The sequence below is a fragment of the Euprymna scolopes genome, chromosome 45, assembly GCF_053919585.1.
Source record: "Euprymna scolopes isolate OS-2025 chromosome 45, ASM5391958v1, whole genome shotgun sequence".
NCBI lineage: Eukaryota > Metazoa > Mollusca > Cephalopoda > Sepiida > Sepiolidae > Euprymna > Euprymna scolopes.
Genome location: NC_136526.1, coordinates 38753645 through 38780225, shown reverse-complemented (window position 1 = coordinate 38780225; position 26581 = coordinate 38753645). Strand labels below are relative to the sequence as shown.

The 26581-nt window shown below is 33.1% G+C and overlaps 1 protein-coding gene across 6 annotated transcripts in view; it reads right to left on the bottom strand.

Annotated features, from left to right (window-relative positions):
• The window catches only part of LOC145269470 (uncharacterized), a 38378-nt gene extending 12008 nt beyond the window's left edge, over positions 1–26370 (bottom strand). For 2 of the 6 annotated variants that reach the window (XR_013865064.1, XM_080125176.1), the window contains exons 1-4: positions 26155–26370; positions 12292–12351; positions 10249–10404; positions 8301–8440 (exon numbers count right to left, since the gene is read on the bottom strand). Coding sequence is in view for 3 of the 6 variants with exons in the window: in XM_080125176.1 (XP_079981302.1) it covers positions 8301–8440; positions 10249–10404; positions 12292–12351; positions 26155–26239 (441 nt within the window). In the remaining 3 variants the exon portion in view is untranslated. Of the gene's footprint in view, positions 1–1344; positions 1416–8300; positions 8441–10248; positions 10405–12291; positions 12352–18721; positions 18830–26154 lie in introns of those variants that run through there. The other 4 variants (XR_013865066.1, XR_013865065.1, XM_080125177.1 and 1 more) reach the window with 4 other exon arrangements.
• Between the last annotated feature and the right edge of the window lie 211 nt (positions 26371–26581).

Below are 26581 nucleotides of genomic sequence, written 5' to 3'. Positions count from 1 at the left end.
TCATAAATTAGAAAGACAAAATAATACAAATTCGTAAATTAATAAAGAAAAACACAAATTCGTAAATTAACAAAAAAAGCAAAAATTCGTAAATTAATAACAAAAACAAAGATTCGTAAATTAATAAAAACACAAATTCGTAAATTAATAAAAACACAAATTCGTAAATTAATAAAAACACAAATTCGTAAATTAATAAAAAACATAAATTCGTAAATTAATAAAAAAACAAATTTTTAATTAATAAAAACAGAAATTCGTAAAGTAATAGATAAAATAAAAAATAAATTCGTAAATTAATAAAAAAAAAAACAAAAAACACAAATTCGTAAATAATTGGAAAAATAAAAACAAATTCGTCAATTAATAAAAAAACAAAAAACACAAATTCTTAAATTAATAAAAACAAAAAGAACACTAATTCATTAATTCAAAAAAAGAATAAAAAATACAAATTCCTCAATAAATAAAAACAAAAATTCGTAAATAAAAAACTAAAAAAACACGAATTCGTTAATTAAGAAAATCCATAAAAACACAAATTCGTAAATTAATAGAATGAACAAGAAACACAAATTCATGAATTAATAAAAAACCAAATTCGTAAATTAAAAAAACCCAGAAATTCCTAAATTAATAAAAAAACACAAATGCGTAAATTAATAAAATGAACAAAAAACACAAATTCGTGAATTAATAAAAAAGCACAAATTCGTAAATTAATAAAAAAAATATAAATTCGTAAATTACTAAAAAAAAACACAAATCTGCAAAGTAATAAAACGCATTCACTGTTTGAACTTGGTCCGATCCTTGTTAAAAGTTAAGCCATGCTGACGACAGATAAATATCTTTTGTGCACGTAAGAAATATTTGAGAAATATTTAAATAAAGAAAATATTTCAATATTTAATAAAATAAAATTAATAATAAAAAATACGCCCCCAAAAAGAACTTAAGTCAGCATAACAATTAAATACAACAGAATAATAAAAATTAAAACATAGATGTTGTATATAATGTACAGTGCTTGTCTTAAACGTTCGCATTATCAAATAAACTGTTGAAATAACAGAGACGAATCTCACAGAAAATGAACGGTGAAGAAGCCTGATGAACTCGACATTGCAGCAAAACACAAAGTCTTCGACCGGCATAACTATATTTTAATATAAAACTAAGCTTTTTCATGTATTAACCAACGTTAAAATAAATACTGACAACAAAAATAATATAAATAATATATGTGGTTGTATAAGTAAATATTAGCAGGCTGCTCGGCGTTGCACGGTCGTAAGATACGCTTAATTCATGCAAATTTAATATCTTAAAATTGCCAATGGCAATGTACATACCTCGATAAAACAATAAACCGGGTAAATGGACTCCAATATCAAGCAACATGATTAACATTTCTGTAATCAAGCAATCATATATAATTCCAAAAAACAATCAAAAATCAAAACACGATGTAATTTTAAACAGAAATACGAAAATTACCCCCACCCCCCAAATTTGATAAACACCGGAAGAGGATTTATCAAAAGATGACAAGACTGTTTGATACCGTTAGTAACAGGATGAAAACATTTTCAGATACTTATTTACCTTATATTTGTTTCGATGAGTCTGATGAGATGCCAACCTTGAAGATTTTGGAACAATATAAAGTGTTAAATTGTCTAGTTGATGTCGAAACAATTTGTAACAATTCAGAAAAAAAGTATAAATCATGTTGCATATAATTACACGTAATAGGTAACTAAGAGTGATCATCCCATAAAAAACGAAAAAAACTAATAAGGAATTAATTAAAATGAATGTTTAAAAGAATATGCAAATTATTTAGATCGTTTGCAATTCCAAAATCCATATATAACAAAGTTATATTTTCATTTAAAATAAATAGAAAAAGGTGTTTAATATGAATATCAATTCACACATACACGCAAAAAATAATTCATATGAGTGTATATATATATATATATATATATATATATATATATATATATATATATACTTGAAGTTGAGAAACAAATAAACACAAAAACTAATTAATTAATAAACTAATCAATTAATAAACTAATTAATTAATAAACCAAAGATCTAATTAATTCAGCATCATGCCCGGATTCAAGGCAGTTCGAGTTTAGCAATTTTCATCGTAATTTAAAGCTGCAATACGAAAATAGCCCCCCCCCCCCAAAAAAAAAAAAATTTATCAACACCGGAAGAGGATTTATCCAAACACACTGAGACGGTCCCACTGCTTGGTACCGTTAATAACAAGATGAAAACATGTTTAGATACGTATTAACCTGGTAATATTTTCAATAAGTCTGACGAGATTTCAACATCGAACATTTTTAAACAAGATAACGTTTTAAATTGTTTGATGTCGAAACAATTTTAAACGATGTATTTTTTCCTTGTTGTCTGGGGTTTTGCAAGTATATATATATATATATATATATATATATATATATATAGAGAGAGAGAGAGAGAGAGAGAGAGATAATAAATGACAAAAGGTTATATTCTCATGATGTTGCCCATCTAATAATTTATCCCTTTAATTTAGTTGGCTTATACAATTCTTGACAGTATATGTTTCGTAGCACAAAATTAACCACTATATTCTTATATCAATAAGTTAATCTATTATACCCCTAACTCATCAGAAGAAATAGCAACAATCAATCCTTCAAAAGGAACTGAAATGTGATTGACATGATTAAAATCCCAAACTTGGAAGATAAACTGCAAGTACCTTTTCATTTTTCCATTCCGCCATATTGAATTTTTATCAAACAAAGTCATTAAATCCAACTATTCGTACGAACAAATTTAATTAATTTATGAATCTATTTTCAAAATTTTCTATTTAATAATTAGGAAATTTATTAATTTTAATTTGTGCATGCACACTTATGAAAATAGTATCAACATATAAACTATTATACATGTTTGTATATACGAAATTAACTAAACTAAAAAAAAACAAAAAACAAAAACCACCGATCATTACGGTCGGTTCTCTAACTAAACAATTAAGTTGAATTGGAAACCATACATAATTCAATTCTGTTAGCTAATATAGTCAAACTTATCAAACATTATAATTATAATTGTTAAAATCATGCAATTCATGAACTATACTTATGTTTTGTTAAGTTTAAATATGATCTGGAAACTTCATGGTATCGTAGTTATGAACAATTAAATTTACTTAGCAAAGTCATGCAGAAGATGCCTCCGTTGGAACAAATCAGATGATATATTAAATTTTATTTATATTTATTTATAATTGACATGTAGTTTGCTTGAAGCATTGTGTGGGATAGATATGTAGTTGAGAATTAGAAGGCTATCACAATGCGAGAAATGAGATATAGTCGTTGTTGTTGACAGAAGACGAAGACAAGTGGCGATTTTTAAATCAATAAGTACATACATATATTTTATATATACATATATTTATTCAGTTGTATTAAATGCAAATGTCTTACTTGCTATGTCTGCGACAATATCCATCATTAATTTCGGAAAAAAATTCCCTTTTCAAATGGTAGACATAACAGATCGATTCAAAGCATGCTAGATGATGGAGCGGAAATTGGATGGCTGTGTGGAGCTTCGGAGCAAATGTAAGGAAGAGTTTTAACATTTTTTTGTTCCTTTTCCTTTATAAAAATTGTTTGTATATATATATATATATATATATATATATATATATATATATATATATATATATATATATATATATTAGTTTATAACTTGTTGCTTTAGCGTAATCTTTTTTTAATTTTGTATGTTCTCTTTATATTTTGTTGTCTTTATAATTTTTTCTGCTGCGCTGTATTATTCATTTACTTGTTTAATTTATTAACATCCTAGCATATTCAGTGGGATGACTTGGTGCATCTAGGTCACATAAGTCGCTAGTAGGCTGGTACTGGTTAGCTTTTGGAGGAGAGAAGTGTAAGGGTTATGTGAGAGAGGAGGGGAGGGGTGCGAGATGGGCGCTCTCAGTCGACTGTTGGGGTGTTTAGGTTAGGGGTGCGGTCGTCAGGAATAGGAAGGTAGCTGGGAAGGGGGGCGCTGGATTGGCAATTGTTAATTTATTTATTTTAATAAAACTATAAGTGGTTATAGATGGAACATTTTTTTCCATTTAATTCTTCTTATTATTTGTTTATTAATCTATTTGTTTATTTGGGTTTGAATAGGTGGGTTTATTTATGTTATTCCAGCTAACTATTTATCATTATTTATATATATATATATATATATATTGCTGTTATTTACTTATTTATTTAATTTCTTTTATTTTTTATATATAATTTATATGGGCGGGGGTCTTGTGGTAAGGCCCTGTCTGGTCTGTGAGTTAGTGTATGGGCGGTGTGTAGTGGTGTACCTGTTCTAATGGGTAAGGGTTGTAATGGTAAGTCTTTGGTGGGAGCCGATGTAAAGTTATATAATGAATGATGATCCGAGCTCCAGTCTGTTGTTGAGTTCTGGTCGTAATTTGGATATTAGTAATGATTCCTTTATGCGAATATTCCCAATATTGCGTTCTGTGGTTAAAATATCGACTTTAATAGATATATTAATGTTTCTGCAAGTGTTGAGGTGTTTGTGGAATGATAATGCTTGTGTTTGTGTGTGTGTTCCTTGATTCCTATGTGTAGGGGTCTTGTGGTGCTGCTCATGTAGAATTTTCCGCAGGCAAAGCATTCTAGTTTGTAGACTACATGTGCGCGGTGGCATATGGTTGCGGGGTATACTGGGCAATTTGTCAGTGTGCATGGTGGTGTGTCATCGTTATGCTTGCGTTTAGAAAGCTGCTCTCTAAGGGATGGTCCGGAGTGGGCTAGTTGCATATTGAGACCCTCCCTTCTGATTGCCCTGCGGATAGCCGTTATGATCTTGTCGCTGTCGCATTTTAAGGAAGCAGGTATTAGTGGGGAAGCTTATTACTCGTTTTCTTGTGTTCCAGAGGTGTTTAATGACAGTGCTGGGTTATCCGTTTGTCTCTAGGGAACTGTTTTGTGCATTCTGTCTTGTCCTTAGGCTTACTGCACTTGTTTTGGATGCGGATGATCTCATTCCTTGCATATCCAATAATGGCCTTAGTAGGGAGGGTCGACTTGTAGTGTACAAATATACTCCGGCTGGCTGCTTTTCGGTAGAATTTAGTAGTGACGGCCCCCTCGTCTGATATTTTGAGGGTGAAATCTATGAGTGATAGGGATCCGTCATCACTGGGGCGTTCGATGGTGAATTCTATGTGTGGGTTGATATCAGAGAATATGGTGTAGATGTTCTCAGCATCGGCGTGTGATGATGTGAGGATCAGGACATCATTGACATATCTCGCGAGAAACATGACCGAGTTGCACGTGTTAAGGGCTCGGCGTTCTAGTCTGTCTATGTACGAGACGGCCAGTATTCCTGAGAGACTGGAACCCATGGGCAGTCCTGTAATTTGTCTGTATGTTTGGCGTTGGTAGATAAAGTATGTGTTGTCTACTATTATAAGTAAGAGTTTGTGGATGTCTGAGGAAGTGAGGCTGAAGCAGTGTAAGTTGCAGGAGGAGATGTGGTCGGTGATTAGATCTACTGCTGGGTGTGCAGGTACTGTGGTGTATAGGGCAAGTAAATCAATGCTAAAGGCGTATTTACCTTGTTTTAGTTGTTGTGGTTGGAGGGTGTTTAGACGGCGGAGTACTTCATCGGAACTGCTGACGTGTCCGGGGAAGGAGGAGAGTAGAGGTTTAAGTAGTTTAGAGAGTAGCCATATATATTTATTTATTTAACCAACACATAGATATCCAAATTCAACTAATCAGTAATTTTAATATAGTTTTTATATCTTTACTTTATTTTAGTTAAAACGTTCAAAACGATTGAAATTATAAATTAATTAATTAATTTTACAATATAAAATGTTAGTATTAAAAATCTATAGTCATAAGTTATTAAGTTATACTTCATATCCTACATAAGTTATTAAGTTAAGTTAAGTTATACAATGTTGAATTTTTAATTAATTAGTTACTTACAGTTACTTTAATTTTTATTTATTTATTTTATTTAAATTGAAAGTAATATTTTTAATTTTATATTTCACAAACTTTACTAAATTATATATACGACAATCTAGTTTTCATAAATATTTGGCCCCAAATGTCCCCAGGGGGCATCAAATCCTGCTAACAATTTACCCCCTCCCTATTTAGCCTCCAAAGTACGCAAGGCCTTAACATATATAAATATAAACCCAAAAGGCACCACTAAATCCGTTCTGTTACTTTTATACTCATATCATGTTTAATGTTAGTGCAAATTTTCAAAAAATACAAGTCATAGTTATTGAGAAAAGTGCGAACAGACGAACGGACGAACGGACAATGGTGAATTTACCGGTCCTTTTTTTGTCGGGGGACCAACAATTTTGGGTAACCTATGCAATTTGTTGGTAATTGTCTGTATTTTTGAGATGAGGTGTTTTCATTGATGGAGATTGTCGGACTGACTTCCTCATCTTGGTTGTTATTCTCACAACGTTTCGGCCGTTTTGCCCTCCGGCCTTCGTCAGGTGTTTTTTTATCGAACTGGGGAACCGTTTTGTTAGGAGTCTCGAACCCAACCCTTTATTAACACGGTACCCTCATAATAATAAAGGGTTGAGTTCGAGACTCCTAACAAAACGGTTCCCCAGTTCGATACAAAACACCTGACGAAGGCCGGAGGGCAAAACGGCCGAAACGTTGTGAGAATAACAACCAAGATGAGGAAGTCAGTCCGACTATGCAATTTGTGTTCAAAAATGTTTTACATCTAATATTTAAGCATTGAATACAAACTTATTTTAGTATAATGATTGTTTATCCTAGTATATATCCTAATTCTCTAATAAGTATGTTTCAGGGTTTCTAACTTTGATAACATGTTATTTTAATTATAATTAGATAAATGTATACTTAAGTTACAACTAATTCTGATTTTATTATTGTTAATAAGATGTATAAGTATTGTTTAAGCTATAAAATTCTAGACCACATCCAACTCAGGTTTTCCTTATACTTTAAACCCTCTCACCTATATACTTTAGTTAATTTTTTTTATCTAACTCTTAATTCCAAAATGAATTTATAGACGTTAATTTAATGAATGTATATATAAGGATATATAGTTTATCTTCATAGATTTGTAGTAGATATATCTTATTATAACTATAACATCAGTTTTTATATTAATTCTAACAGTTAAACCATTTGGTTTATACAGTTTGAACAACTTATCAATCAAATAATCACTTGTTGCATCATAAACATTTCATTTTTAGATCGATATCTGGAGTCTGATTGCTGTAAATACATTTTTAATATCATGATTATTACCATTTCGTTTTTCTAATCCATAAATTACCTTACTTAACAAACTCAACTTTACCATCTATAAACATTGCTATCAAACTACGTAATAATATCATGATCCGTTTCTATTCCCTATACTAGTTTAATATTTAATTCTGCCTTCACTCCTAATTATATAATACAGGGTGACCCCCCGCCAAAAAAAAAGAACAGAGGACATTCAATTGTTTTTCTGGGCATTTTACAGTCAACGGAGAAAAAAAAAGGTCAAAGACCTTAGTGTTTTGATGTGATGTTTTGAATATAATAAACTAGTTATGACCAAAGTTTCATTTCATTCAGACAAAACACTAAGAAACAGGGCCTAATTAGAGTTGGGACCCGTTCTTTTGGGTCACCCTGGGTATATGTATTCTCTTTTCTATTGGCTTTATTTTATCACTCCACAGTAAAATAAAATTATGTGAAATATATCAACATACTTATCATCATTGTTCATATTAAATATTTATTTAGATATATTTTGCCATCCTATATTCTATCATTATTTAAATTCATTAGGCCTATATAAGTTGATGAGTTAAGGGCAAAATAGATTCACTGATTGATATAATAATTAAGTGATTGATTTTGCGCTACGAAACAGATACTGTCAAGAATTGTATAAGTCAACTGAATTAAAGGAATAAATTATAAGATTGTCAACATCATGAATTTTGAAATATAACTTTTTGTTATTTATTCTCTATATTGTTCTGTAATTACATTAAGCTTCTTAAATAAGGACTGATATATATTATAAGAAAATATATTTTTACAGAATGTATATATACAAATATATATATATATATATATATATATATATATATATATATATATATATATATATATAAACGAATGAATCAATTTACAAACCTTATAGATAAAAAGCATATTACTACCAAAGTACCGGAATCCACATTCAGGGTTGTGACTATCACTGTTTTTATTTAAAATAGTCCTCGTAAAATTGAATGTTCCATTAATATCGTATTCGTACTGCCATATGTTGTCATCTGAATAATAAAGATAAGAAAAAAAACGTAAAAGATGAAGAAATAGAACAAGAAAAAAGATGATGCAGAAAAAGATGAAGAAAAAGATGAAGAAAAAGAAGAAGAAGAAGAAGAAAACGGACCGGGAAAGAGACGGAGGAAGAGGAAGCACACGGATAATAATGGTACCTATTTACAATGCCCCCCCCCCACGAAACAGAGTTAGACATCAGGGTTGTTTTTTAACGTAGAGAAAAGGAACAAAAATAATAAAAAAATTGTTTCAGTCGTGAAGGATTGCTCCTTCACTGACATAGAACAAGAAATTGAAGTGCAGCATTTGAAGAACAGATACTACACCTTAGTAGCACCGTCAAAAGAAATAAAGCAAACAGAAAAAACCCGCAGTAAACCAAGGAAACCGGGGAGGGGGCTGAAAAAACATTAAAAAAAAACTTCAGCCTTTCCCATTAAAAAAGTGCAATATTGGAATAGATCGGCGCAACAAACACATGATAAAGGCCAAGGAGAATCGGAGGACTGAGGGGAAAAAACACTCACCGAGCCACTGTTTGAAGAGTGTGATGAGAACTGGGACACTGGGGAGGCTTATTGCCACTGAAATTCTAGTGAAGACCAATGGTGATTGACAGCATAACTTCAATGGCAAGCGAATGTTCAATAACGTAAAATCATTTGCAACGCGCCCCTGTCATATCAAAGAACCATAGTTAAATTTATGCGTCTGACTTGTGTGGTAGTAAAACTCCTGAAATGCACTCGTGATGTTAGGCTGTGTAAGGTGTTAATTATGGTCAAAATTACCTGTTCTTTCTTCTACCGGATTAAATCGATTATCGATAATCGATACTTATCGAAGATTTCTTCTACCGGATTAAATCGATTATTGATAATCGATACTTATCGAAGACATCCCGAATACACTGCCAAGCACATGATGTACCTTCGTGTAAAATTTCATAAAAATTTGCCCAGCCGTTTTGGAGTCCATACGGGGACGAACTCACAGACACATAGACAAATTTATATATATATATATATATATATATATATATATATATATATATATATATATATATATAGATAAATATATATATATATATATATATATATATATACAGTTATTTATATTTTGCGAATTAAGCATGCTCTAGTCCATCACCTTACAGATACTAAACTTCTGACTGACAACAAATATGGATTTAGCCAAGCCCGTTCCACAGCAGATCGTCACTGTAATCTCTGAACGTATATATCATTCACTGGACAAAGCGGAGGAGGACAGAAAAGTAGCTCTAGATATATCTAAGGCTTTTGACAGGGTATGGCATGAGGGTCTCCTCAGGAAAATTAGATCATACGATATCACTGGTAGAATACTTAACATAATTAAATCCTTCTTAGATAAGAGAAAAATCCAGGTTTTCCTCGACGGTCGTACATCTAAACAATATGATATAAATGCGGGAGTGCCTCAGGGATCTATCTTCGGACCTCTATTGTCCCTAATATTCATTAATGACCTCCCTGACAAAATTGCCTCTGAGATGGGTATATATACTGATGACACAACACTCTATAACAGGAATCGAAGACATCCCGAATACACTGCCAAGCACATGATGTACCTTCGTGTAAAATTTTATAAAAATCAGCCCATCCGTTTTGGAGTCCATAGGGGGACGAACTCACAGACACACAGACAAATTTTTATATATAAATAATTATAGTTATTTCATATTTTGCGAAATCCATACGCGTAAAAAAAAATCCATACGCGTAAGATCATATGATATGAGGACACTTACTCTTAAATAAATATGCTTTTTTGGTCCTTTTTGAATAAACAGCGGCTTCTGGCCAATCGGGACCCTGATTGAAGAGGAAATTGACTGGCATCTTCTCTCCAGTCCGCCTGTCAATAACTTGGCCTTCGTCAACAAACACAAAATCCGTTCCCTGAACTGAAAGAGAGAAAAAAATAATAATTAAAACTAAAAAGAAAATAATTAAAACCATTCAAAAATTATCTCGTGCAAAAAAAAAGTCGAGTTTTACTTTGCGATTTTGTCGGACGATTGAAAATATTTAATTTTTAAGTGTTCGATTCCTACTCGTTTTGCCATTATGTTGCAAAGTTTGAAAACGAACAAACTATGATTAAAAGCACCTGCCGTAGAGAAATCGCTACAAAAAATACTCGAGTTACGAAGAAGTTCAGTACAAGGATGGATGGTATCAGTGTCACTAATCAGCTTCCACTCGCCTCAAGCCTAAAGTAGTTCCGAACCAGAAAAGTGATAACCCGCAACAGTTTACTGTTGTATAGGGAGGTGGGTTGGCGCCCAAAATATTCATATTACATCGTCAGGTGGAAGATATTTTTCTTATAATGAGATCAGATATAAACGTATAAATTGTACGTATTATTGTTTAGCCAGAGGATATGATATCGACGTATAAACTAAGTCATGTTGTATCCGAGAGTTATCACACGGATATATATATATTACAATTCATATTTATGTAAGGTATCATTTTTTTTTATAAGAAGAATAATATATGTTTCATACCTTTCTTTCTTCAAAAGTTCTATCTTCACTGCTGAGCTCCGTGATGAAACATGAAATGACCAACATCATAATCAATTTTTTCTTTTTTTTTGAGAAACCACAGAACACTTTATACTTTTAAAATATAAATTTATTTCAGCTGTAATGTCTTCACAGCTGTAATGGTCTTCACAAGAGTCTACATTTCGTCTACATGCTTATTCTTCACAGCCTCGCTTCCTGGATTCAAGTGCGTCTGTCTACTTGCGTGACCAAACTCCAACTCTCTTCGACTGCCTAAAACTTCCCAACCTCCTGACCTCAGTTTCGTTACGTCATCATTCAAAAAGCTCACGTATCCCTGACGTGTGACCTTTCCACGTCTGCCCGCATGAGGTTATTTTGTTTACCTACCTAATTTATGTCAACATTTTCAGCTAACAGCCATTGCTACACTTTATTCTGTAAACAATAAATAACACATAATATAAACTATTTTAAGAATATCATTGATTAGATAAATAAATAAATAGATCGACGGATAGATCTATAATAACTAATTAACTTTTAACTATGGCCACAATCCATAGCCTTGAGCCCCTAGAGGGGCATAGGTTTCACAACTTTGTAGATGCTTTTATAGCGAGACTTTCTTTTTTTTTCGGGGTGAGGGTACTGGTCCCACGTCCAACCTTCCCAGCGCCTAGTCTTCCCAAATGGTTACCCATTTGGTACTGGCCATGCTCAACGTTTCTTAACTTCGATGATCTGGCGAGAACCGGTGTGCCAACGTGATTGTGCTGTACCCACAACAGTCTAACTACTTTAATTGATGCTTTGATCTAAGGAAAACGAAACAAGCAGACTGAAACGTCTAGCCATAACCAACAAAGAAATATAATATCAATAATCTTGCGAAACGCAAGCTACAACGTTGGTCTAATGTGCACTCTGATTATCTGTAACAGGTTGATGACTCTAGAAAACAGCTGTCACTGACCGGAAGCTCATAAGGCTCAACATGGAAGTAGCTAATCTGCAGAAAACGAAACTCGCATCAAGAGGCATAAATAAATATTATTTTTCTAACTAAATTTCCTCTAATGAAATGAGCCATTCATTGAAAATTCATGGATAAAGGAATTTGGGGCAAAAATATCCGTATTGTCGAATAATTAAACAATTTATTAAACCTGTAAAAATTTCGACTGATGGAGTAGATATGTAATACACAAAGTCATACATTGGATTTTATCTTCTGAAAATGTTGACAAATATAAACCGTAAAATAATACTTACTTCTCATGGCCGCATCGATAATGTAGTACGAGTGGTTGCAAAACCCAACTCTAGTCTGACCTATAGGCAGAGAATAAAGAAGAAAATAAAACCCTAGAAAATTAAAGGAATATCACGTACGACTGAAAAAAAAAAACTCTATGAAAACGCAATTCTCGTGCTTACATTTCCTTAATTTTATTTGCAAGTGCATATGATCTATCTCTTTATATGATATTGAAAGCTTTGAATTTTGAAAAATTGAAACTGATATTTTATTTTGACTAACCTATTTTCTATTTTAGATCCATCCAGCACATTCTTTACAAGTAAGCATTTATTTCATTTCAATATAGTTTTTGCTTGATGTTTTTGAACGAAGGCATTTTCGATACAAGCTTAAAGAACAATGAGAGCAATTGAACGAATAAAATTGTAAAAAAAAACTATGACTACAATCCGTTTAAAAATCGCGACTAAAATCTAAACAAAGCTATTATTCGTTGCTACAATATTATTAGAAATTAATATTTTGCTATTCTGCTATGATATTATAAACAATATATTTTATTGATATTCTCTTTTTATATCATTAGCAATTCATTTTATGTTTATGTTGCTATGATATTATTAGCAATGTATTTTATTGCTATGCTGTTATGATGTTATTAGCAATATATTTTATAGCTATTATGCTACGATGTCATAAGCTATTCACTTAAATGCCATTTTTTTACATAGGAATACCCACTTATCAAGGCTCAGATACACCTCGAAAATAAGGGTTAAGAGTGTACAATAGTCAATTGGACAATAAAGTAATCGTTAGTAATGAAAATTCGGTAAATTTGTTAACAAGTGGAATGGCGCATCAAGAACTTGTTTACGTTGGACTTGAAAACAACCATATTATAGTCAGCTGGAAAGCAGGAACACGGAAGACAATTCTACAGGCGTGCAGTTATAAGAAATGATGCTATGATATTATTAGCAATGTATTTTATTGCTATTCTGCTACGATGTCATTCATTTTATTGCTATTCTGCTATGATATTATAAACAATATATTTTATTGTATTCTGTTTTTATATCATTAGTAATTTATTTTATGTTTATGTTGCTATGATATTATTAGTAACATATTTTATTGCTATTCTGCTATGATATTATTAGCAATATATTTTATTGCTATTCTGCTATGATAATAATAGCAATATGTTTGATTGCTATTCTGATATGATATTATTAGCAATATATTTTATTGCTATTCTGCTATGATATTATTAGCAACATATTGTATTGCTATTCTGCTATGATATTATTAGCAACATATTGTATTGCTATTTTGCTATGATACTATTAGCAACATATTTTATTGCTATTTTGCTATGATACTATTAGCAACATATTTTATTGCTATTTTGCTATGATACTATTAGCAACATATTTTATTGCTATTCTGCTATGATATTATAAGCAATATATTTTATTTCCATTCTGCTATGATATTATTAGCAACATATTTTATTGCTATTCTGCTATGATACTATTGCAATATATTTGATTGCTATTCTGATATGATATTATTAGCAATATATTTTATTGCTATTCTGTCCTCTATTATTAGTAATTCATTATATGTTTATATCGCTATTAGGGGTCATAATTGGGGTATAAGTTTTTAAAAAATTGACCTTTGCCGTCTCTACCAAATTACTCAGCCAATTTTAGTCTAAACATTTGCAATTTTATATAAAGGGTATTTAGATATCGGTCAAGCTTTTTAATCATTTTTTTGCTTACAATTTGGCTTCAAAGGGGTTAAAGGCTAAAAGATTTTACGTTTGCGGTTTCTAGCAAACTATTCAGCCAATTTTGGGTGTAAACATTTAAAGAGGTATTTAGACATGCAGCAAGCTTTTTAATCAGTTTTTGTGCATAAATTTGGATGGCAAAGGGTAAAAGTTTACAGAGTTGCCCTTTGCAGACTCTACCAAACTGCTCCGCCAGTTTGGGGTCTAAACACCTGAAATTTTAGATGTAGGTTACTTGGACATGAATCAATCATGGTAATTAACTTTGAGCCCAAAACGATTAATCTTAAGTTGTCAAAATTGGGCCCCAAGTTAAAAAGAATTGACATCTGCGGTCTCTACCAACTTTTCTTTATGGTACTTTAGGAATCCTATTATAAAGAAAGGCATTACCGTACATATTCACACTTTTTATATATACATATACAAACAAAGATGTGAAGAGTACATAGGGCCCGAGCCATACCGGGTGGAACTGCTAGTATATATATATATATATATATATATATATATATATATATAAAAGTGAAATTGTCTGTGTGTGTTTGTGTGTGTACATTTCCCTACCAAACCACTCTATCAATTTTCAGTCTATAGACTCAAGATTTGACATAAGGGGTATTGAAATTTAGGAAAATCTTCTTAATTCATTTACGGCCGGACATTTGGCTGCCAGGGAGTTAAAGTTCAACGATTGGACCTTTGAAAGCTCTACTAAACTCCTCCGCCAATTTTGGATCTAAACACTTAAAATTTTAGATGTAAGTTACTTACCCATGAGTCAAACATCTTAATTTGATTTGGGCGCAAAACAATAAATGTTATGGGGCAAAAACTGGGGTCAAACTTTTTTTAAAAATTACCTATGCGGTCTCTGCCAAATCACTCAAAGCCAATTTTTGATCTAAACATTTGAAATTTTACATAAAGGATAATCAGAGATAGAGGAAGATTTTTAATTATTTTTTTCTGAAAATTTTTTTTCCAAGGGGTTTAAGTTCCAAATATTTTACGTTTGTGGTCTCTAGCAAACTATTTAGCCAATTTTGGGTGTAAACTTTTAAAGAGGTATTTGGACATACAGCAAGCTTTTTAATCAGTTTTTTGGGCGAAAATTAGGTTTCCAAGAGATCAAAGTTGAAAGAGTTTGTAGACTCTACCAAACTCCTTCACCAATTATAGGTCTAAACACTTGAAATTTTAGATGTACGTTACCTGGACATGAGTCAAACTATTTATTGTATATATACATATGCACATAATGTTATAAACACTACATAGGCTTGAGCAAAGCCGCGCTAAACTGCTTGTATATATATATATAAATATATATATATATATATATATATGTGTGTGTGTGTGTGTGTGTGTGTGTGTGCGTGTGTGTGTATGTATGTATATATATATATATATATATATATATATATATTAGGTAAAAATGCACTTTCGTAAATGATTGAATTCATTCAAAACATATCGCTAAAACCAAAAACAAAATAACATCTAAGTAAATCGCGATATATCCAGACAGTCGGCGAGATGGTCCAGGGATAAGGGTTTAAGCTCATTACCGTTGGGTCCCGATTTCGAATCTCGCTAGATACAGCCACTCTGATGAGTCGTAGACGACGAAACACGTGTCAATGGATAATTACATTTTAAAAAATAATAATAATAATATATATATATATATATATATATATATCTATAAAAACAGAGATGTGTGTGCCACAGACGATTTCTGATTGGTTAATCCAATAATCACATCTCCTAAAAAACTATGGTTCGTAGGCTCTTAACTTTACCATAAAATATTATGGCTTTATTTATTGTCCATCTTGGAAGGGTTTAATTTTTTCCTAACTTGCGATTTACAAATTACAAAAATACGAAACTAACTTACAATCTAACAATCGACCCTCCGACATTACGGCCGCCATTATGAAACTAAACTAAAAAAAAAAAACGCGCGTTCACTCGTGGTCTTTACATTTCGGGTTTGGGTACTTGTGCAGTTTTTCATTGACATCAAAAAATGGAAATATTTAAAAAAAAATATATTGTACGTACTCGTCATGGGATAAAGTTTTCCTACAGAAAAAATCACGTAATTTCATCAAGTAGTTATTTTTTTATAGCGAAAAAAGAAAAAAAATCAACGCTACAAGCGAAATTAAACAGAAAGTTCAAGTAGGGGGATTTCCCTTGTTTTTTATAGCGAGGCCAAATTTCGCGAATTTGGCCTTTTTTTTTTTAAGCAGTTTGGCCTTCAAAATTTCTGTTTGGCCATTTTCTTCACCGATGAAATAAAAAAAAGCAAATAAAAACAACGCAATAAAACTTTTAAAAATACGGCACACTTTTGTTGTTCTTGTTTGTTTTTTTTTTGGTAATTTTCCTTATTTTTTTATTTTTTCAAGATAATACTATTAAATGGACACTATTATGCCAAATTAGCCCCCCCCCCCAAAAAAATGCACAAAAATTCGAGATTTAAGGTTTTGACGAGATAATTTAGCGAATTGTCCGGACTATTGCGAGATAACCATCCATTAGTTTTTCCTGAAATTTTGCCACAAATTGTATTTCATTACATAGATGTGCATAGTAACAACATTTTTTTGCCGAAAATTCCCGTTGCGTCTCCAGATTTCATCGGTGAAGAAAAAGGGCAAACAGAAATTTTGAAGGCCAAACTGCTTTAAAAAAAAAGGCCAAATTCGCGAAATTTGGCCTCGCTATCAAAAAAAAAGGGAACTCCCCCTACTTGAACTTTCTGTTTGGTTAAGAATCAAGATGGCTGAATTATTAATTACTCGCTTATAAGACTATCATTACACACAAAAAATATAGATTTATTTTTGTGTAAAGTTCCCCCGGGTTTTCCTTTCACTTGAGTAAATAATGGTATTTTGTTATATATATGGCGTACTATTATCCTTATATATATGATGTTTATGTTTATAACAACATCTTAATACGGCGCTGCTGATCCATAGTCGTTTCGACTGACGGATGCCACACACATGTTTATATATATATATATATATATATATATATATATATATATATATATATATAAGTGTCTGTGTGTGTCTGTGTGTCTGTGTGCATTTCCCTACGCTAAAACTCTGTCAATTTTAAGCCTAGAGATTCGAAATTTGATATACAGGGTACTGAGATTTGGAAAAATCGATGTGATAGGTTTTCGACAGAAATTTGGCGATTAAGTGGTCAATATTCAACGATTTGACCTTTGAGAACTCTACCAAACTCCTCCTACAATTTTGGGTCTAAACAGTAAACACGTGATATTTTAGATATAGATTCCTTGGACATGGATCTAACTTATTAACTTTACTTGATCCCTAAACAATAAATGTTAAGAGGTCATAATAGGGGTCAAAGTTTTAAAAAATTGACCTTTTTTTTCTCAGCATTAACCTCAAAACACCTGGGCAACGCCGGGCACCGATTGCTAGTATATATATATATATATATATATATATATATATATATATATATATATATATATACCGCTCCCCATACGGGGATACCAAGTTGGTTAAAAGGGAAAATTATTCCCAATTCGCATTTAGGTAAAAATGCACTTTCGTAAATAATTGAATTCATTCAAAACATATCGCTAAAACCAAAACAAAACAACATCTATATATATTTATATATGCATATTTTGGCAGCAAGTCATTATTCAAGTACGTCTAATCGGACACGACTGAGTTCTTTTTTCCGATTTTATTGGATAACTTTTCGATTCGCCAAGCGGTCTTTTTTTTTATTTCGGCTGGCATGTTATATATTATGGCGTCCGTTATTGTTTTCAGCTATATTCTTCTCAAGCGATTTCAATCGGTACACCCGTCCGTCGGGAGCGATTGTTGTTGTTGTCATTTTCTTTATTGAGGCTTAGTGTATTTTTAGTTAGTTCTAGTTTTTTTTCAATAAAAAAAATTATTGCAACAATAGCTCCTGGCGACGATCGGATGTACCGATTGAAATCGCTTGAGAAGACTATAACCGAACGACCACTACTGGGCGCCATAATATATAATATGCCAGCCGAAATATAAAAGATTGCGCGACGAATTTAAAAGTTATCTAACAAAATTGGAAAAATAACTCTGTCGTGTTCAGTCAGATGGGCTTGAATATGTACATTTACATATACACTAAGACAGAGAGAGAAGGGGAAGGGAGAGAGAGAGAGAGAGAGAGAGAGAGAGAAAGAAACTAAGAGGTGGGCAAAATTAATAAAACCTAACGCTTCCATTACCGGCCGGTATTATGACAGAATTCATCATAGTCCTGTGTTGTTTCTGGAAAATGGCAGCACGCTTAAAATTACGACAAAACGCTTAAAATTCTGTCTCATCTTTGTTTCTGCCGAAATCGCTTGAGAAGACTATAACCGACCGACAACTACTGGGCGCCATAATATATAACATGCCAGCCAAAATAAAAAAAAGACCGCTTGGCAAATGGAAAAGTTATTGCTTGAATATGTCTATTTACATATAAACTAAGAAGGAGAGAGAGAGAGAGAGAGAGAGAGAGAGAGAGAGAGAGAGAGAAAGAAAGAAATAAACTAAGAGGAGGGCAAAATTAATAAAACCTACCGTTTCCATCACCGGCCGGTATTACGATAGAATCCATGAGAGTCTTGGTTTTTTTTCTGGAAAATGGCAAAACGCTTAAAATTCTTTCTCATGATATCATCTTTGTTTCTGCCGAAATAATTGAAACAAATTTATTTTTACTCAACATCTTGGTTAATGACTTTAAGAAGATAAGCATGTCGAAATTGCTCACACACAAAAACATCACAGTCACCAAAACTATGAATGTCGTGCTTTTTAACCTCATATATATATATATATATATATATATATATATATATATATATATATATATATTACACAGTGGTCACCACTTATACAGGCTCGGAAGCTACTCAGAGATAAGGGTTATTGCAAGTACATTACGTTAGTGTGAAGATTTGATGAAGTATTTACTTAAGGGGGCGGTTCATTAGGAATTTGTTTACGTTGGACTTGAACACATCCAAATTGTAGTCCGGTGGGAAGCAGGCAGACGGAACAAAGTTCCACAGGCGTGCGGTTCTAAGAAAGAAGCCTTGTTCATGGAATCCACGTTTTGATTTAGGCACAGATAAAGAGTGGGGGAAATTTTTCACAGTGGATTCGACTAGACGGGTGTTTTTCGTGAAAGATTGGCGAGGGGGGACCAGAGATTGGAGTTCAGACGAGCACCTGCCATGGAAATAACGATAAAACAAGGATAGGCTCGCAACGTCTCTTCTGTGGGAGAGAGGTTGCAGCGTAGAGAAAAGGGCATCCCCCACTAAGCCACGAAGTCTATTTTGTACTCTATCAAGGCAGAATAGGCTTTTTTAGCAGCTCCTGCCCAGATATGGCAACAGTATTCAATCCTTGGACGTACTTGGCTTTTATATAGATAGAGAATTGCATCAGTAGTGAGATATCTTCTGGAGCGGTAGAAGGATCCCACCATCTTTCCAGCGACCTTGGCAACATACTTGATATATATATATATATATATATATATATATATATATATATATATATATATATATATATATATATATGTTTATACACACACATATATATATATATATATACATATATATATATATATATATATATATATATATAGAGAGAGAGAGAGAGAGAGAGAAAGAGAGAGAGAGAGGGGGTGACCCCCCAAAAAAAACAAAAGCTAAATGGAGGCCATCTAGAACATATGCTGTAGAATGGAGAAAAAAAAGGCCAAAGACCCTAGTATTTTGATGTGATGTTTGGAATATAATAAACTAGTTATGATCAAAGTTTCATTTCATTCAGATGAAAAACTAAAAAACGGTGCCTAATTAGAGTTGGGGCCCGTTTTTTCGGGTCACCCAGTACACACTCTTCAAAATAAAATTATCTAACAATCAACTGGTATGGAAACCTGTGATTATAGGTCTTACAAAATATTATTGGCAGTAATATTCTATAAGTATATCAGGAGCGATTGTTGTTGGCATTTTTTTCCTTTGAGTCTTGGTGCATTTAGAGTTTTTTTTATTGGTTATAAACGTGGGTGCAAGATTGTTAATTATTTTTATGTGTAGTTAGATTTACTTTTACTATAGTTTATTTGGTTTCTTGTTAGTTATTAAATATTGTTATTGTATTTGTCCCGGTGTAAAAAAAAAAAAACGATCCTGTTGAAAAGGGTGCGTAGTTTTTTTTATAAGTATGGCTTCTAGTAATTTTAGTCGTTATGTGAAATTGTTAAGCTTTATTTTAGTATTGTTAGTTAAGATATTTCTAATGTCGGACGACTGTATGTTTTTTTTTGCTATGGGATGTTGGATAGCAAAAAATAGAAAATCGGAAAAAAGAATAACTCTGTAGTTAAGCAGACGTGCTTAAATATATATATATATAAGTTATAAAATATATAGGGCGATTAAGCTACACTGAATATTCCGCGATTCAGGCGCATAAGCCTGAGGAGTCCTAGAGTGGATGAAACGCGGAATATTCAGTGTAGCTTAATCGCAATATATATTTTATAAATTACTAACTAGCTCTACCTACGTATTGAGCACTTTTGAAGTAAATACTTAAACTTTACGCAGAAATTTATACTTTCGTATATTAATTTTATGTGAGTAAATGAAGTAGTTATATATATATATACATATATATATATATATATATATATATATCTTGAACACATAAATTAAGAAAGAATCTACTTACGAATTAGCTTTTATCACGTTTTGGTGGTTCCAGTTGTTACTAGGTTTTACTTCCAAATATTCATACCGAGAAAGATATTCTGTGATATAAAAATGATAGATCACATAGAGAAAGAAAAATTTGACGACCATTATAAAGCTGAAGTCATTCAATAAGAATGATTATCTATGGCTACGTGTGGCATAAGGCTATGGACACCAACTACGTTAGAAATATTAAACCGAGCTGTATATTTTGGCGTTGACTTTGTATATAATAATATAACAGGGGGCTGTCAAGTAACCTGAACGACTATTATTAATCTTCTTCTTCTTATTATTATTAATGTTATTATTATTGTTGTTGTTGTTGTTGTTGTTGTTATTATTAAGGGCTTGCAAGGAGTTTTCACACAGGTTATTAAAGATCCCATTGAATACAGCCTGTGGTGTTCCTTGGAAGCTTAGTGACAACAAGTCTCCCTAGATTTTCCAGTACTCTCCATCTGTCTCTTTTTAAATTTGCATTATCGCAACAGCTGCTTGCCAGTGATATCTCGTTGGCAGTGGCCATTGGTCTTTACTGGAATTTGAGAGGCAATAAGTTTCCCAAATCCAAGTTCTCTTCGCATTTATACAGTGGAGGTCTGGTCAGTGCTCACTCGTCGCTCTTTCCTTCCTCCTTGACTACTTGGCTATTTGGTTTCGCTCTTTTTTTTTGGGGGGGGGGCAGTGATTGGTAATGTGGGATGAGGTGGGTTAGAGAGCTTGTAGGTATATAGCTTCAATGTTCTTAGTGCCATGTTTTGTCTCTGTAGCTGTTTGTCTGCTCTACGCTTTTGGTTACTGTGTGTTAGTCTGTACATTCAAGGGGGTTTCCTTAATATTTCAGCCGTTTTCATTATTGCTTTTTGCTGTATTTTCCAATCATTCCTCTGATTCCAATTTCTCCCATTCTTTTTTCAAAGATTGTCGGGATTGTTCCTAGTGCTTCTACCATTACAGCTATTATTTTGACTTTCTTCATCTTCCATATCGTTTTTATCTCTCTGGCTAGCTCTGTGTATTTGTTCTGTTCCTCCTTTTCTTTGATATTCACCCTATGGTCATCTGGAACAGCAAAGTCTACGATTTGACAGGATTTTTCTTTCTTGTTAATTATTGCGAAAACTGGTCCTCTTGCTTGGGCGAGTTTATCAGTTTTTAGGTCCATGTCCCATGAGACTTTGTGGTTCTCGTTTTCAAGTACTGTTACCGGCTTATATTTGTACCACTTGTCAATGCGTTCGAGCTGCAGTTGTTTGCATAATTCCCAGTGTACTGCTCTTCCCACTTGTTTGTGTTTGTTCTTTTATTCTTTTCGGGCCAGTTTGCTGCATTCACTTATTATATGGTTTATCAGTTCGTCTCTTTGTCCACAGAGTCTGCATTTACTGCTTTCTTGTATTTTATCGATATTTGCTTTTATGTGGTTGGTTCATATCAAGTTATCTTGTGCTGCGGTTACTAGAGATTCAGTTTCTCGGCTTATGTGTCCTTTTCGCATCCATGTCTAAGTGTTTTCGTTATTCTCATCTTTTGTCATCCTTATGAATCTTCCATGTAGTTGTTTTTCTTCCCATTTTTCTTTTCCCGTGTTATTCTTTATCTCTGTTTTCTGTTTTGTCGATTTTCTCAGTGTTTCTCGCTGACATGATTATCCTTTCCGTGGTTTGCGTTATGTATTTTTCAATATATACAAACTAGCCCTCTCCCGCCTTCTTTTCTATTCACATGGAGTCGGTCGACATCGTTGTTTAGGTGTAGTGCCTTGTGCACGGTCCTGATTTTTCTGGTCTTCTGATCGGCGCGTCTCCGTTCTTCTTTGGCCCATTCTATGAAAGGTCCTGAGAATCTTATTCGTGATACTGCCCATGTATTGGTACCTTTTATTAGGTTTCTGCTATATAATTTCGTTTCTAGAAGTTTCCTTGTTCTCCTGCAGTATTCCTTTCCAATTCTCTCTTTCATTTGTGCGTCTTTGATGATGTCTGCTTCCAGGTTTCCCAGATATTTATAAGCGTCTTGTTCCCCTAGGGCCCTCATCTCTGTTTGGTTGGGTAGTTCCATGTCCTCTGTTGTCTCCAGTTTCCCCTTTCTTATAACTTGTAGTGCGCATTTTTTCATACCAAACTCCATTTGTATATTCTGGCTAAAGATCCTTGTATTGTTTCATAGTGTCTCTAGTTCTTTTTCGGTCCTTGCAAAAAGTTTCAGGTCATCCATGTTCATTAGGTTGTTCGTTTTTTTTCCTCTGTTTTAGAGAACCTGTATCCAGCTTAGAATTTTCTCAGTATATTGTTAAGGGGCATCATGGCTATGATAAAAAGTAATGGTGATAGTAAATCTCCTCTTTGTATGGTAATTTCTGTTATGTGTTTTCCATCATTTGTCAATTCCAGTTTGAATGGTCTCATTGCTTTTTCAATCACGTTGATGATCCTACTTGATATTTCATTCATTTTTAAACATTCTATTAGCCATGTTTGTGGGATCCTGTCGTACGGCTTTTTGTAGTCGATCCATGCCGTGGTTAATGCTAGGACATATGTATCAGGACGAACAAGAAAGGCTAACGTGAAATGTCAGAACATAGGATAAAATATTAATGTTAGAAATATGTATCGACGGAATATTACCGCACGATTGCTAGAATATAAACAATGGATATGATTTTAGTACTAGCATCACGTGATCTTAATGTTACGTATATTAAGGATGTAGTGAGACCATTTAGAAGATACATGCACGGTTTCAGTTTAGAGTTGAGAATCAAACAGAGAGTTTGGAAGCTGGAAGAAACGCGATCTCATCAAGATGCAGGAATTAAAAGAAGCAGTTTTTTTTACATGAACATCACCACTTATCAAGGCCCGGAAGCCACTCGGGGATAAGTGTTATTGCGTGTACAGTAATCGATGGGATAGTATCGTAGTAATCGTTAGTATTGGAGATTTTATAAAGTGTCTTACTTAAGGGGGCTATTTTATCGGGAATTTGTTTATGTTGGACTTGAAGACATCCAAGTTGTAGTCAGGTGGGAAACAGGCAAACGGAAGAAAGTTCCACTGGTGTGCACTTCTAAGAAAGAAGCTTTGTTCATGGAATATACGTTTTGGTTTTGGCACAATTAAAGAGTGGGGAACATTTTTGACAGTGGTTTCAGCTAGACGGGTGTTTATCGTGAAAGATTGGCGAGGTGGGACTAGGGATTGGAGCTCAGACGAGCACTTGCCATGGAAGTAGCGATAAAACAAAGACTGGCTCGCAACATCCCTTCTGTGGGAGAGAGGTTTCAAGGAAGAGAAAAGGGTATCCCCCACTAAGCCACGAAGTCTATTTTGTACTCTGTCAAGGCAGGATAGGCTTTTTTTAGCAGCTCTTTCCCAGATTCGGCAGCAGTACCCCATCCTTGGACGTACTTGGCTTTATAGAGAAAGAGAATTGCATCAGCAGTTGCAATCATCGGAAAGGAAATAAAGTTATGTCAAATATATGACATATTGTTCTTGGTTTCTTGCGACAGGAGATTAATTAGAATAATAAGAAGAGAAGATGACACATTGGTTGGTGATGTTGATGAACTGTTTATTATATGTGTGCAAACACATACACACACATTGTTACAATATAGACGTTTAGCACACACATTAACCATTAAAGAAGCTTTTGTTGATGCACACATGTAAGGAAACACACTCACAATCACACACATACAAACCAGACGCTATATACACCAGTTGTGTAACATATCGACACTTTTTATCTTGACATTTAAAAAAAAAAATCATTTAACTCAGCAAAAATTTATCGCGTGTGAGACAGCACGCTTTGTCAACCATTATTAACTTGACTTTATTCAATAAGAATGATTGCCTATGGCTGCGTGTGGCATAAGGCTATGGGCACCAGCTACCTAAAAAATATTAAGCCGGGCTGTATATGTTAGCGTTCACTTTGTATATAATAATCTGTTACCTAGAGAATGGCCAGGGGAGATGTCAAGTAACCTGAACGATTATTATTATTATTATTATTATCATCATCATCATCATCATCATCATCATCATCATCATCATCATCATCATCATCATCTTCTTCTTCTTCTTCTTCTTCTTCTTCTTCTTTTTTTTTGGTGTTTGGAAAATAGAATGCTATAAAATATGTATAAAGCCGAAAAATGATATTTTTAGGAAAAAATATTTATGGTAGAAATCTAGCGTGGAATCTTATAACAAAAAGACTTTAGATGATGTAGTGATCGTATCAGGTGATCTTAATCCTACGTGTACTAGTGACATAATGAGATAGTTTAGAAGATGTATGAGGAGTTTAGTTTAGACGAGATTAAGACTGAGACAGTGAGCACGGAAGATATCGTCCCTGCGTTTGGAAGCTTGAGAGAAACGCCACCTTAGCATTCCCAAACTTTGAAACGGAAATAAAGTTTTGTCAAATATATAACTATTGTTGTTGGTTTCCTTCGACAAAAGACGAACTTGGATATGTCATCAAACATTAAAACACAACAGAATAGAAACAACTACGACTTATGATTACGTATTAGCAATATCGATTAGAAGGCAATGATGGAGAAACAATAAAATGCTATCATCTCTACTCACCTCTGGGGAGAAACGTCATCTTAAGCGTCGCAAACTTTGAGACGCAAATAAAGTGTAATCAACTATATAACCTATTGTCGTTGGTTTCCGTCGACAGAAAATGAACTTGGATGTGTCATCAAACATTATAACACAACGGAATAGAAACAACTACGACAAACCACTAGAAATTCCTTGCTCAACAATTCCCAATGGATCCACCCCACGAACCCAAACCACCTCCATATGTAACACCCAACCCAAAATAATCCCTACAACAGTCAACCCTAGTACGTCACACAAGGAAACAAACCTCCAAAATATCCTCCATGCCAAGGCAGCCTATCAAACTATTTCAGGCACTACCCATAATGCACATATCCCTATGCAACAACATAACCCACCTCCCAACCAAAACAATGTAACCAACAACACATATCATCTTATTTTAGGAATTCTCTAGACTAGACAACATAAAACATAAAGTCATAAATCTATTCACACTAACAAAAAGTTAAGACCGGGCCTCAATTTCTGCCCAATCCCCAGAAGTAACTGAAGAAAGACCTTAAAGAATTTGAAAACAAATTTATACTCATAGAGGGAGAAGGTATAAAATGCTATCATCTCTACTCACCTCTGGTTTCAGCCGAGCGAAAACTGAGACAATAAAAATGAGCGCTAAAACACAAACTGATTCGCTTTTGTTCATATTCATCCATTTGAAGTTTGATAAATTAGATATAAACTTAATTATACGATCAAGTAAGTTAAAGCTATTTTTACCGCTGTTTTATCTTTTTTTGTATAAAATTGTCTTTTGAAAAATTATATTGGGCTTAAAATCTTTTAACATTGTATATAATGTGAAAAATAAGGAGTTTATCTCAGTTTTCTCCATTAAATCGACATCTTAATATGCCAATGAAAAAGAAAAAGAGAAAAGAGGCGTGGCGTTGCTTTTAAGTAAAAAAAAAAAATGGCGTATTAAAATATACAAGACATACTCGACCTGTTTGCATATAAAGAAAAAAGAAAAATGAAGAAAGGCGTGGCGTTGTTTC